The 15,398-nt window shown below is 40.8% G+C and overlaps 1 protein-coding gene across 1 annotated transcript in view; it reads left to right on the top strand.

Moving 5' to 3' along the window:
• ASB13 (ankyrin repeat and SOCS box containing 13) overlaps positions 1–2,937 on the top strand; it is a 72,453-nt gene extending 69,516 nt beyond the window's left edge. Inside the window, exon 6 of the mRNA XM_063926778.1 lies at positions 2,844–2,937. Within this exon, the coding sequence (XP_063782848.1) occupies positions 2,844–2,887 (44 nt within the window). The 3' untranslated portion in view covers positions 2,888–2,937. The remainder of the gene's footprint in view (positions 1–2,843) is intronic.
• Positions 2,938–15,398: the final 12,461 nt, after the last annotated feature.

Raw genomic sequence — 15,398 nt, 5'->3', positions numbered from 1 at the left:
CAATCACACTGTATTACATATATAATGTTCTTAGAATTGCATGTAATAAAATCCTTTATCAAATAAGTTTTGCCATGTATAGTAAAATCTTTTATCTTGGGTGAATTTTTCCCGGTAGTCGTCTTGCACATCAGGCAAGCACCACACCGATGGAAGCCTTGCATCCTCAGACTGCTTCGTTTTGTTTCATCAATACTACTCCTCACTAGTTTACTTTTCAGATTAGGAGCCTTTCTATATATAAAGGATGGTTTTAGGGGAAGCTCCTTACCAATGACCGGATCTTTTTTAAGTAGGGACCAATTCTTCTTAAAGCACCTTTCTATTTCTTTTGAGTTAGAACTGAACCTACTAATGAAGGCCCACTTATTGTTTTCACTATTCAATGGTTTAGTTTTATCCTTTAGTAATTCAGTTCTTTCTATCTTTTCAAGTCGATCTTCTGCTTTAATCAAATCCTCCATATTATATCCCTTTTCCAAAAAACGTCCCTTTGTTTCATCAATTAATTCTTTGCAGATCATGGGTTCAGAACAGTTCCTCTTGATACGACTGTACTGTCCAAACGGTATACCCCTCAACCAGTTTTCATGATGTAAACTGTCCCTATAGATATAACTATTGCAATCTGTGGGTTTTCGATAGTTCTTTGTATGAATTTCACCACTTTTTACATATATTAATAGATCCAAGAAGACTATTTCGCTTCTACTGGTCTGGAAAGTCAAATTGATGCTGAAATTATTAACGTTAAGGGAATCACAGAAAATGAGGAGATCTTCCTCTGTTCCGTTCCAAACAAAAAATATATCGTCAATGAATCTTTGCCAGGATACCAGGCCCGCCCCCAGCAAGCCGGAACGCCAAATAGCATTCTCCTCCCAGAATGACATAAAAAGATTTGCATAGCTGGGGGCGAACCTGGTACCCATGGCAGTTCCAATAGACTGCAAATAGTAAGACCCATCAAAGAAAAAATAATTATTTTTTAAGATGAATTCAATACCCCTTAATATGAAGGTTGAGGTATTTTGGTCAAGACTACTTTGATTAAGAAAAAAAGATACCGATTCTAATCCCTTTTCACAATCTATAACTGTATATAAAGTGCTAACATCAGCACTGCAAAGGATGTACTTTTCATCCCATGTTAATTCATTAACTCGATTGAGAACATCTTTCGTATCTTTAAGATAAGCTCGTGTCGTTTTGACTAATGGTTGTAAGTAGCCATCTATAACAGCCGAAAGATTGCTCGTAGCACTATTAATTCCGGATATTATTGGCCGGCCAGGTGGGTGTACAGGATTTTTATGTAGTTTTGGCAGCACATAGATAGTAGGGGTATTTGGAGATTTAATATTAATAAATTCATATTCTTTTTGTGTCAAAACTCCATTATCTACTGCAGTTTGAGTCAGTTCCTGAAGGTCTTTAAGAACTTTCTCTGTAGGGTCACTTTTTAATTTTTTATATGTGTTACCACTATTAAGTTGTTTATAGATTTCTGCCATATAAACATCTTTATCCATTAAGACTACACTACCACCTTTATCTGCAGGCTTAATGATCAGACTCTTATCATCCTGGAGATTTTTAAGTGCTGCATATTCCTTCATGGTTAAATTACATCTAGTTTGTTTTTTTGGGGCCGTGGTTATCTGATCAAGTTCTTCACTAACAATTTTATTGAAACAATCTATAAAGCTGCCTCTACAAAAAGTAGGGTAAAATGTTGATTTATTTCTATATTGAGGTCTAGAGGGGCCTTCATTGTTTTCATCTGGAGTCTCTCCTTCATTAGCTTTAATCATAAAAAACTTTTTCACGGTTAATTTCCGGACATACTTTTGTAAATCAATAAAAGTATCGAACGGATCTGCCTTCGTGCTAGGGGCATATTTAAGGCCTTTCATTAGCACGCTCTCCTCTTCCTTAGTTAATTGTCTCTTACTTAAATTGAAAATTTTCATTTTATCAACTTCCTTTACAGGTTTGTTAGTAAGGATTTTCTTTTTAAGCTGTCCTCCTCTTTTTCCCCTCCTAGTTTTAGTTAAAATCTTTTTCTGTTTCTGTATTCCCGATCTAAAAAAGAAGAAGATGAAGCAACATCAATTTCATCTTGTAAAGGTAGATATCTATTCCTAGTTTGGATAGGCCTTAATTTTAGTCTATCGTTTCTGGAACCGATTGGTTGGTCCCACCTTTCCTCCCATCCTTCATTACTGTTATCATAATTTCTCCAAAGCCTTCTATTGAATGGTCTAGGGCTTCTTTGGTTTTTGAAATTGTGCCCTCTATTCCATTGTACTGGAGTTCTATATTCTTTTATATTTCTTTCAAGATTTCTAACAGGGGGGATTTTTTTCCTCACATCAGGAGTTTGTACTTTAATAATGTCAGTTTTTTCTCTACTCATTAATGGTTTATTAAGTTGTTTTAGATCCCTATTAAACTTGCGGATTAAAAACTAGACTAGCGGAGCATGTCTATAACATCAAAAAAGGTTTGGAGTCACATACTCTTTCGGCCCACTTTAAAGAAAAACATCATTCAAAAGAATGCCATATTAAATCCTTTTGGGGTATACAAGCAATACAATATAATTGGAAAATGAGAGACATGGATCTGAGATTATCTAAGGCGGAGATGAGATGGATCTATGTCTTGAAAACCCTTGTCCCCAAAGGCTTGAATGGGGATTTTGAATTGAAGCACTTTCTTTAGTTCTGTCCCTTTACTGATATTGTGTATTATAGAACGTCTCCTCCCTCCTTTTCTTTTTTAGTTATTTCCTATTTTTAAAAATAAATTTTTATTTATATGTATGTGTTTTATTTCAGATCACCTCCACCCCATGGTAACATGTGCCGTTTTCGAAATATAACTGCGTGATCCGTGTGACTTCAATATGAGTTATCCCATTATAAAGTAGTTACGAGTGGAACCCGGTGGTACGCAACTGTATTCTAGCGTAAACCGGAAATGACGCATTGACACGCAGACGTAACTTCCGGTAATACCGGAAGTTGCATACCGCACTGCGGTGAAACGCACACGTGGTTTTTCACTACCAGGAAGAGACGCAGTGGAAGACAAACGACATTTGCCTTTTGTTTTCATTGGTTGAAGAATACTACCTTGGCGCCCATTGCCAGGTGGGGTGGGGGCGGTCTGATTAGATTTGTTAGGGTATAAAAAGCCCCTCAGGACTACATTCCACCAATGCTTCTGACGAAGGACCGGAGTGTCCGAAACGCGTAAAGCTGGTGGATTCTTGGACTTTGGACTCTTTTTACTTGGACCAACCCTAGGAAACATCGTGGGGACATTAATACCTTGCTGCAGCTGGACCGGCTGGATCCGATTCCTCCTGTTTGTGAGAGTTACTATTGTCCTCTAAGGAGGTCCTATATGCTTTAAATTTCTTTTTAAATGTGAGTGCTTTTCTGTAATAAATTCCTTCTGATTTTAAGAAAACAGTGTTGCACTAAATACATTTTCTCTTTGAGTTATATATACACGACGGTGAATGAAAACAAGCAAATTTTGAGGATGATGTGCCTTTAATTCATATACCAAATGTGAGTGCATGACTCATAAATATAAATAGTGTAACCAAGTATTGTAAACAGTGTTGCACTAAGGATATTTCTTCTTTCCTTGAGGTACTTCTCCCGGTGTGGAAACATTAAAGGAGAAAGAAAAAATCTGGATTGAACTGTTTCCTTAAGGAATTGTTTTGTATTGCATTTTGTTATTTGGTTCATCCTTTGCGCCACTGGGTCTCTCTTCTTTCAATTCTTGTATGCATTTTAAGGTGTGGTGAACCTGTTTGAGCTGACCTAGGCTGCACTTAAGGGTTTTTGCGCATTTGTTTCTTGGTTCTTTTTTATATCTTGTATTTAATTCACTATTTCCAATTAACTTTTGCTGCATTAGTATGTTTGCATTTAGAGAATATCGTAATGAATCGGTTAAAAATGTATTTGATGCTTCTAATATAGAGGAAGAATGTACGGATGATGATCTCTATAGCTTAAGTAAAAAGTTAGAAACTGCCATGCTCAAAGAAAATAGAGTATGGTGGGAGGTTACCACTTTAGATAAATATCAAACTGAAAATATGGTACCAAAAGGGTTACAAATATTAAAACCTCCTTCTCTAACTGGTATAGATGAGGATTTTTCCAATGAGTGGCAAGCTACACTTGACCTCTGCTCTCATAAATTAATTGATCTCATTCTCCGAGAAAGAAGGAAAGTGTTAAAGAAATTAAATGATGAGATTAATAATCTCTTAGTTTTAATTAGTCCATTTAAAGAACAAAAGGACTTTAAATCCTCTGAGGAGGAAATAATGAGAAAGATTAATAAAGAAACTAGAGAGTTAAAGGAAAGGAAAATCCGCAAGTTTAATAGGGATCTAAAACAACTTAATAAACCATTAATGAGTAGAGAAAAAACTGACATTATTAAAGTACAAACTCCTGATGTGAGGAAAAAAATCCCCCCTGTTAGAAATCTTGAAAGAAATATAAAAGAATATAGAACTCCAGTACAATGGAATAGAGGGCACAATTTCAAAAACCAAAGAAGCCCTAGACCATTCAATAGAAGGCTTTGGAGAAATTATGATAACAGTAATGAAGGATGGGAGGAAAGGTGGGACCAACCAATCGGTTCCAGAAACGATAGACTAAAATTAAGGCCTATCCAAACTAGGAATAGATATCTACCTTTACAAGATGAAATTGATGTTGCTTCATCTTCTTCTTTTTTAGATCGGGAATACAGAAACAGAAAAAGATTTTAACTAAAACTAGGAGGGGAAAAAGAGGAGGACAGCTTAAAAAGAAAATCCTTACTAACAAACCTGTAAAGGAAGTTGATAAAATGAAAATTTTCAATTTAAGTAAGAGACAATTAACTAAGGAAGAGGAGAGCGTGCTAATGAAAGGCCTTAAATATGCCCCTAGCACGAAGGCAGATCCGTTCGATACTTTTATTGATTTACAAAAGTATGTCCGGAAATTAACCGTGAAAAAGTTTTTTATGATTAAAGCTAATGAAGGAGAGACTCCAGATGAAAACAATGAAGGCCCCTCTAGACCTCAATATAGAAATAAATCAACATTTTACCCTACTTTTTGTAGAGGCAGCTTTATAGATTGTTTCAATAAAATTGTTAGTGAAGAACTTGATCAGATAACCACGGCCCCAAAAAAACAAACTAGATGTAATTTAACCATGAAGGAATATGCAGCACTTAAAAATCTCCAGGATGATAAGAGTCTGATCATTAAGCCTGCAGATAAAGGTGGTAGTGTAGTCTTAATGGATAAAGATGTTTATATGGCAGAAATCTATAAACAACTTAATAGTGGTAACACATATAAAAAATTAAAAAGTGACCCTACAGAGAAAGTTCTTAAAGACCTTCAGGAACTGACACAAACTGCAGTAGATAATGGAGTTTTGACACAAAAAGAATATGAATTTATTAATATTAAATCTCCAAATACCCCTACTATCTATGTGCTGCCAAAACTACATAAAAATCCTGTACACCCACCTGGCCGGCCAATAATATCCGGAATTAATAGTGCTACGAGCAATCTTTCGGCTGTTATAGATGGCTACTTACAACCATTAGTCAAAACGACACGAGCTTATCTTAAAGATACGAAAGATGTTCTCAATCGAGTTAATGAATTAACATGGGATGAAAAGTACATCCTTTGCAGTGCTGATGTTAGCACTTTATATACAGTTATAGATTGTGAAAAGGGATTAGAATCGGTATCTTTTTTTCTTAATCAAAGTAGTCTTGACCAAAATACCTCAACCTTCATATTAAGGGGTATTGAATTCATCTTAAAAAATAATTATTTTTTCTTTGATGGGTCTTACTATTTGCAGTCTATTGGAACTGCCATGGGTACCAGGTTCGCCCCCAGCTATGCAAATCTTTTTATGTCATTCTGGGAGGAGAATGCTATTTGGCGTTCCGGCTTGCTGGGGGCGGGCCTGGTATCCTGGCAAAGATTCATTGACGATATATTTTTTGTTTGGAACGGAACAGAGGAAGATCTCCTCATTTTCTGTGATTCCCTTAACGTTAATAATTTCAGCATCAATTTGACTTTCCAGACCAGTAGAAGCGAAATAGTCTTCTTGGATCTATTAATATATGTAAAAAGTGGTGAAATTCATACAAAGAACTATCGAAAACCCACAGATTGCAATAGTTATATCTATAGGGACAGTTTACATCATGAAAACTGGTTGAGGGGTATACCGTTTGGACAGTACAGTCGTATCAAGAGGAACTGTTCTGAACCCATGATCTGCAAAGAATTAATTGATGAAACAAAGGGACGTTTTTTGGAAAAGGGATATAATATGGAGGATTTGATTAAAGCAGAAGATCGACTTGAAAAGATAGAAAGAACTGAATTACTAAAGGATAAAACTAAACCATTGAATAGTGAAAACAATAAGTGGGCCTTCATTAGTAGGTTCAGTTCTAACTCAAAAGAAATAGAAAGGTGCTTTAAGAAGAATTGGTCCCTACTTAAAAAAGATCCGGTCATTGGTAAGGAGCTTCCCCTAAAACCATCCTTTATATATAGAAAGGCTCCTAATCTGAAAAGTAAACTAGTGAGGAGTAGTATTGATGAAACAAAACGAAGCAGTCTGAGGATGCAAGGCTTCCATCGGTGTGGTGCTTGCCTGATGTGCAAGACGACTACCGGGAAAAATTCACCCAAGATAAAAGATTTTACTATACATGGCAAAACTTATTTGATAAAGGATTTTATTACATGCAATTCTAAGAACATTATATATGTAATACAGTGTGATTGTAATCTTTTATATGTGGGTAAAACCACACGAAAATTAAAAACTAGACTAGCGGAGCATGTCTATAACATCAAAAAAGGTTTGGAGTCACATACTCTTTCGGCCCACTTTAAAGAAAAACATCATTCAAAAGAATGCCATATTAAATCCTTTTGGGGTATACAAGCAATACAATATAATTGGAAAATGAGAGACATGGATCTGAGATTATCTAAGGCGGAGATGAGATGGATCTATGTCTTGAAAACCCTTGTCCCCAAAGGCTTGAATGGGGATTTTGAATTGAAGCACTTTCTTTAGTTCTGTCCCTTTACTGATATTGTGTATTATAGAACGTCTCCTCCCTCCTTTTCTTTTTTAGTTATTTCCTATTTTTAAAAATAAATTTTTATTTATATGTATGTGTTTTATTTCAGATCACCTCCACCCCATGGTAACATGTGCCGTTTTCGAAATATAACTGCGTGATCCGTGTGACTTCAATATGAGTTATCCCATTATAAAGTAGTTACGAGTGGAACCCGGTGGTACGCAACTGTATTCTAGCGTAAACCGGAAATGACGCGTTGACACGCAGACGTAACTTCCGGTAATACCGGAAGTTGCATACCGCACTGCGGTGAAACGCACACGTGGTTTTTCACTACCAGGAAGAGACGCAGTGGAAGACAAACGACATTTGCCTTTTGTTTTCATTGGTTGAAGAATACTACCTTGGCGCCCATTGCCAGGTGGGGTGGGGGCGGTCTGATTAGATTTGTTAGGGTATAAAAAGCCCCTCAGGACTACATTCCACCAATGCTTCTGACGAAGGACCGGAGTGTCCGAAACGCGTAAAGCTGGTGGATTCTTGGACTTTGGACTCTTTTTACTTGGACCAACCCTAGGAAACATCGTGGGGACATTAATACCTTGCTGCAGCTGGACCGGCTGGATCCGATTCCTCCTGTTTGTGAGAGTTACTATTGTCCTCTAAGGAGGTCCTATATGCTTTAAATTTCTTTTTAAATGTGAGTGCTTTTCTGTAATAAATTCCTTCTGATTTTAAGAAAACAGTGTTGCACTAAATACATTTTCTCTTTGAGTTATATATACACGACGGTGAATGAAAACAAGCAAATTTTGAGGATGATGTGCCTTTAATTCATATACCAAATGTGAGTGCATGACTCATAAATATAAATAGTGTAACCAAGTATTGTAAACAGTGTTGCACTAAGGATATTTCTTCTTTCCTTGAGGTACTTCTCCCGGTGTGGAAACATTAAAGGAGAAAGAAAAAATCTGGATTGAACTGTTTCCTTAAGGAATTGTTTTGTATTGCATTTTGTTATTTGGTTCATTCTTTGCGCCACTGGGTCTCTCTTCTTTCAATTCTTGTATGCATTTTAAGGTGTGGTGAACCTGTTTGAGCTGACCTAGGCTGCACTTAAGGGTTTTTGCGCATTTGTTTCTTGGTTCTTTTTTATATCAGTGTACCCTTTTACACAGTATGGCGGGCAGAGCCCCCATTTACACAGTACGGCAGGCAGAGTCCCCCTTACACAAAGTACGGCAGGCAGAGACCCTTTTTACACAGTACGACAGGCAGAGCCTGGGAAGGGAGGGAAAGAGAGACGTGGGAAGGAAGACAAAAAGAGTGTCATGGCAAGAGAAGGTGAGAGACATGGAGATAGAGACATTGCAAGAGAGAGAGAGAGAGAGACATGGCAAAAGAAAGAGAGACTCGTGGCCAAAAATAGAGAGAGACATGGCCAAAGAGAGAGAGATGAGGGGGAGACATGGCAAAAGAGCGATATGGAGAGAGAGAGCAACATGGAGAAAGAGAATATCAGCAGCAGCAGAAAGACTGGGCACCCAGAGCTGTGACATGTAGCAGCAGTTACCTGGAGGTCTTCATGTGGAGGGCGAGTTGTCTCTCCTGCCAGATGCCCAGGGGTGTGCCACGGTTAGGATAGGGCCTCGGACCATCACTCACTTGCATACAGCGCTCCGGTGGAGGTGGGGAGGGCATTACAGCCCGTGGGTCACTAAGCTTAGGGGTGGGGTGGACTTTAAGCTGCTGTGCTGACAGGGAGATGGGGAGTGGGCACGGGCATTACTGCCCGCCGCTCAGTCTCACTGTAAACTCCGGCGGCTGCAGGGGGGATTGTGCGTTACAGCCCATGGCTCACAGTCCGGCGGCTGCGGCAGCGGAGGAGATCAGGAACTGTAACCTTCCTGCGGAGGGGAAGGAGAGAGGGCACTTTGAATCTGGCGCCGATTGTGCGCCATTCACAGCTCCCGGACCACCAGCTTCTCATTGGCTGGCGGTCCGCGAGCCGTGATTGGCTCACGCCATATTTTAAAAAAGCCGCCCCTTCTTTTGATTGGTGCTGCAGCCGGTCCGCGAGCCGGGATTGGCTATCGGCCGCTGCCACCTTTACAATGGAGCATGGACCTGATGCTGTGGCCGGGCGGACAATTAGAGGTGATGGAACGCAGTTCCACCCCATTCCGTACCACTTTAACCACTATATATATATGTGTGCAGCGCTTGGTTACAAAAATGATGTTACAATATAATGCAAAACATTTCTTTGGGTTAGTATCGCCATGTAAGTGGTTGTCCCTTTAAAAAAACATCTGAGGTAGGCTGGCAACCCGCACCTCCGGTGATCTCGGACTGCATTACATCCTGCCTCTAGCTTCTTACTGCCTGATACACTCAAAGTGTGGCTGTAGGTTAGCAGCAGGCAAACTTTGTCCAAGAAGTCTCAGGATCGGATGGTAGCATTACGTTAAAAGCTCAGTCTCCAGCTTCATTATGATAAATGTTTCTTTGCATCCAGTGGCTAACTAGATTCTTAAGGTCTTTTTATTATTCAATATATGTAAATAGCAGTGTATTATAACAGTATACATTGCAAAGCATAAAAACTTGCATGAGTGTCAAAATGGGTTTGGAAGAACTGTATCTATTTTGTTCTTGAAGGGCTCTATGGGAATAAATATAAAAGCTGGGTGGACAATGCTGTTTTCTAACTGTAGTAGAATGGGTAGGCTTTGATCTGGCTAATAGCAAGGACCTATTAAATAGATGGGAGGGGTAGTATAAAGGTGCTAGTGACTATCAGGAAGGAACCACATGGCAAGGGTAACTATCAGAGACACACCATGCTAGACAAAGCTGCTTAGTCCTGAGATGAAGCATGCACTAATAGAGAAATGTATTTCCAGATTTGCAAATGTTAAGCTTGATAAGACTGTGGTTTGTATCAGGTTTGCATCTAGGTAAAGGGCCTAATTCAGATCTGTTCGCTCGCTAGCATTTTTCGCTGCGCAGCGATCAGGTAACTACTGCGCATGCGTATGCACCGCAATGCGCAGGCACACCGTACGGTTACAAAGCGGATCGTTGTTGTGCACTGGTTCAAGCGAAGAAACCATTCGCACAGCCGTTCGCAAGGAGATTGACAGGAAGAAGGCGTTTGTGGGTGGCAACTGACCGTTTTCTGGGAGTGGAGAGGAAAACGCAGGCGTGTCCAGGCGTTTGCAGGGCAGGTGTCTGACGTCAATTCCGGGCTCAAATAGGCTGAAGTGATTACAGCGGCTGAGTAAGGTCAGAGTACTCAGAAACTGCACAAACTGTTTTTGTACAGGGCGGCTGCACATGCGATCGCACACTTGCAAAGCAAAAATACACTCCCCTATAGGCGGCGACTATCTGATCGCAGCGCTACAAAAACTAGCTAGCGAGCGATCTGATCTGAATTAGGCCCGAAGTCTCTTGATTTACTTTTAACAGAAGTTCTGAGTGGAGTGAAGTTAAGTATAGTATTAGAGTGTTGAAAGTACACTGGCACCTGCTCTCTATAGTCGGTGTTGAAGAAGATCCTCACAGGTGGTTGTCACATTAAAGTGTTGCTGTGTGTCCTAGTCATTTCTATTTATAACCCTGGGTTCACCCTATTCATGACCTTTTTTCAGCTTCATCACATCCATTACCTTTCACAGACATGGGAAAAACAAGCTAACGTATTTAATGCCTCCAATGCTGTGGAATACGTTTGCATATTATTATTATTAATATTATTATGTCAGTTCATCTGTAATGAGCTTTTCCTTTACCCATATCAGTACAATATGTCCTATTTTCTTCTTTAAAAAAAAATCTTATTTGTAGGATTTGAGAAAATTGTGAAAATTGTATATGTAATAATTTCAGAATGTCCTCATTACTGTATTGAGTCTTTAAAGTAAGTTCAGACTTCTTGAGACTATAGAGGTGGTGAAAGTCTGACTAGTGAAAGGAGATAGTACTCAAATTCCGTGCCTAGCAACAATACATTTTCTACTAACAGGAAATGGTTTCAGCATTTTTTTTAATGGTTATGGAAATATATGTTGCAAAATATATCCTTGGTGGGATAACCATATCCATAATGTTGACATTTTTATATTTTAAAAACTATACATTTTTATAGTGGGTGGATATATAGATGAAATTTTTTTTGTGGTTTGGGTGGGACTAAATAAGTTTACATTAGAGAACAACTATTTTATGAACAGTAAAGAATGAATAGGGCTAGATAAGCACTAATAACAACTTTGCAAAGCCAAAGTCTAGCATAGGGGTGGGCAAAATACGGCCCGCGGGCCGGATGCGGCCCGCAAACCGATCCTGCCCGGCCCACTGCCTCCCACCAGCGAGCAATGACAAGCGGCCCGACCAGCTGAGCTGCTTGTCATTGCTCTGCACTGCAGTACCTCCAAGCTGCCAGCGGCGCCTCTCTCCCCTGCTGCTCCTGCTGCTGCGTTGTAGCAGCCTCCTCCAGAGTCCCCAGTGACAACGGCTGTGTTCAGCCGAGAAGGGGCGGGGCTACGTGCCGATGAGGGGGTGGGGCTACACGGGACCTCAGGGGGCGGAGCTACACGGGACAAGAGCCAGACTGCTACAGATCCATCCTTCCTGCCACTGCCAGCCAGATCAGTAAGTTAATAGGAAAAGTGAAAGAAAGTGTGTGTGTGTGTGTGTGTGTGTGTGTGAGAGAGAGTGTGTGTGTGATAGTATGTGTATATTTGTGTGTGCGGGCAGTGGCGTCAGACTGTTTTTAGGTTTGGGGGAGAGATCTTTAGCTCTCGCTGTACCAACCCCTCCCGTGTTCTATCACTATGTCACCCCCATGTTCCGTCACTGTGTCACCTCCCTGTGTTCTGTCACTGTCACCCCCCCCCTTGTGTTCTGTCACTATGTCACACCCCCCGTGTTCTGTCACTGTGTCACCTCCCCGTGTTCTGTCACTGTGTCACCTCCCCATGTTCTGTCACTGTCACCCCCCCTCCCCGTGTTCTTTCACTGTGTCACCTCCCCGTGTTCTGTCACTATGTCACACACCCGTGTTCTGTCACTGTGTCACCTCCCCATGTTCTGTCGCTGTCAACCCCACCATGTTCTGTCACCATGTCACACCCCCCGTGTTCTGTCACTGTCACCCCCACTGTGTTCTGTCACCCCTCTCCCCGTGTTCTTTCACTGTGTCACACACCCCGTGTTCTGTCACCGTGTCACACATCCGTGTTCTGTCACTGTCACCCCCACCGTGTTCTGTCACTGTGTCACACCCCCCGTGTTCTGTCACTGTCACCCCCCTCCCCGTGTTCTGTCACTGTCATCCCCCTCCCCGTGTTCTGTCACCGTGTCACCCCCACCATGTTCTGTCACTGTCACCCCCCCTCCCCGTGTTCTTTCACTGTGTCACACCCCCCGTGTTCTGTCACCGTGTCACACCCCTGTGTTCTGTCACTGTGTCACCTCCCCGTGTTCTGTCACTGTGTCACCCCCACTGTGTTCTGTCACCGTGTCACACCTTTCCCCAGGGGCCATAAGACACTGGATAATTTGCTTGCTGCACAATAATTATCCTAAATAAAATGTTAATGTGTAAAAAGGCTCTCTACCTGCCGTAATGTGTGTAAAAGGGGCTCTACCTGCCGTAATGTGTGTAAAAGGGGCTCTACCTGGTGTAATGTGTGTAAGTGGCGCAATTTGAATAATGGAGACTATTGTGCAGCCTAATAGGAATGCCCACACCCCTTCCACATGAAGCCACGTCCCTATATTTTTGGCAAGTGGGGCGAGCTGCTATTTTGTATGTGGCCCTCGGATACTGACAGGAAATGTCAAGTGGCCCCTCACCTAAAATAATTGCCCACCCCTGGTCTAGCAGGTAGTGTTCAGAAAGATAGAAATCAATAATCCTTTTACGAGTAAATTTACTAAGATTGGAGTTTTGTTTAAGATGGGATGTTGCCCATAGCAACCAGATTCTACTTCTCTTTTATCTAGCACCTTCTAAAAGATAATACCTGGAATGTGATTGGTTGCTATGGCCAACATCCCATCTTAAATAGAACTTCCATCTTAGTAAATTTACCCCATAGTATTTTCAACAGGATCACTTGAGCAATGTGTACAGTAATTTGTAAAGTAACAAAGAGTTCCTAGGCAGTGCCTAAGAATGTACATGCACTGCGTGGGAGGACACAAAATAGGAACCATTGCTGTTCAAAAAGAACATTCCTGAAAATGTCAATTGCAATGAGCACCTGTTTAATTCTATATATTTTTTAACAGAATTTTTTTGAGAATGGTCAGATAAAGGGAACAGGAAATATTGGTTGCACAACGCTATTGGGTAGATTTTATAGATGATTATATATATTAGTTTAGATGCACTGACAAGTTCAGTAAAGGAAAGAAGACATAGGGAATGCAACTGTGTTAATATTTTGAAATAGAAGAGGTAAAGAATGAAAGCAGAGCAAAGGATAAAAAGAATGAAATTAGATAACATGGGTGTTCATCATATAAAAACACCATCCTCATGTTTGTATATCTGAGTTTCTCATCTCTCTCTGGCTACACTTTTCACACCCCAAGAAAGTTTGTCTGCAAATGTCTGTGATCCTTCTTCAATGCAAAATCCCCTCCGTTAATTAGCTAAACTTCTGATTGCACACCTCCCCCTTTGCCAGCTGATATAGTTGGAGCATTTAAGAGCAATATTATCAAGGCCTGCAGTCAGGACTTGGCCTGCTTGCATTTGTGAAGAATGCATTTGTTAAGGATGTATTTTAAGGACGAAGTTAGAACTGGAGTTTGAACTGGATTTGGACTACGCTAAAAATCTATAATTAAACTAGTTCACCAAACACTGCAACTCAGGAACATTATGTGGCCTCTCCTCACCTCTTACATTTCATGTAAGGCTTTATATTGGTATTTGCGCCGACTTCTCAATTTTCTTTTGTACTTCCTATGAGAACACCAGGACCAATGCCTACTACTCCTCTGTCCAAGAACATCGACTGCCCCCAGGACTACCCCTCAAGCTGAGCAGGGAACTGAGGGGAGTGCCCATCAGGACCAGACTTTGCTGGGTCAGTTCCATTGGACATTAGTGTGCACCCCACATTCTCACACCCACCCGCACAGCTCTCATGAGACCAGGACATTTATAATTTTCACAAAATAATGTTAGTACAGTTTTCCTGAAAATATATCTTTCTCTTCTCTTTCTTCTTACAGGGTACTTCCACCCCACTGTGTGGTATTCCTGTAATGTGTACCTCTATTGGTTGCACACCCTGCCAGCAGTAAACTACGCAATGGGCCCCACATGGCTGCCTCGGATGGTTCCTCCGTGGGCAGGGTGTGCTTCATTTGGATCTATCCATGCAGGGTATAGCATACTCCTACACACGTGTCATTTTTCCCATACATGCATTTGGCCCTTGTATGGCTCATCTCCCACTGTGTAACCTTTGTAGTGCACCCAACATGGCTGCCTTATCTGGTGCGCTTGTGGATGGGATGAAAAATACATGGACCTGATGGTTTTGTTGGAACCCTACTCTGAACTTAAGGACCCTGCAATATCACCATTTTGTATTCTCTTCTAGGGGTGGACTATTCCACCCTGGGTAATCCTACGCAGTGCGCCTAATATGGCTGCCGCACCTGGTACCTTGTGAGGGTGGAATACACAACCCCTGAAGGTTATTACTCAAAATGCCTACAACCAATCATGCATTATTCTTTCTGGGTGCTCAAGGTTTTTTTTTTTTTTAATTGTCTGGTTTATCTTTTGATGTAATACTTAAATCTTCTGTATTATGTGCGTTGTTTGAGTTCTAGTTGGCGACGCGGATGGCTGCCTCGATGCTGCTCTGCCAAGCAGCCTTCATTTTTAGTCTTACATGTATAATATGTCTAATATGTCGAGTCTATTGTACAGTTGCAATGTGCAGTATGAACTCATACGTGTAGTGTTTGTAATGTATGCTACGTTTTTTCCACTTCTTATGCTATGTATTCCCCCTTCATGTTGCTGCTTGGCAATGCATTGTACCACAAAGAATTCCTAGTGTACGTGAGTACACCTGGCCAATAAAGCTGATTCTGATTCTATAGTAATAGGTGTGAGACACTTCAGGTAAGATCTGCAAAGAGGGATGACTATGCTGCCCATGATCGGAGGGACTCTCCT

The sequence above is a fragment of the Pseudophryne corroboree genome, chromosome 6 (genome assembly GCF_028390025.1).
Source record: "Pseudophryne corroboree isolate aPseCor3 chromosome 6, aPseCor3.hap2, whole genome shotgun sequence".
In the NCBI taxonomy this organism is placed as follows: domain Eukaryota; kingdom Metazoa; phylum Chordata; class Amphibia; order Anura; family Myobatrachidae; genus Pseudophryne; species Pseudophryne corroboree.
This window is presented reverse-complemented; position numbering and strand designations above follow the sequence as displayed.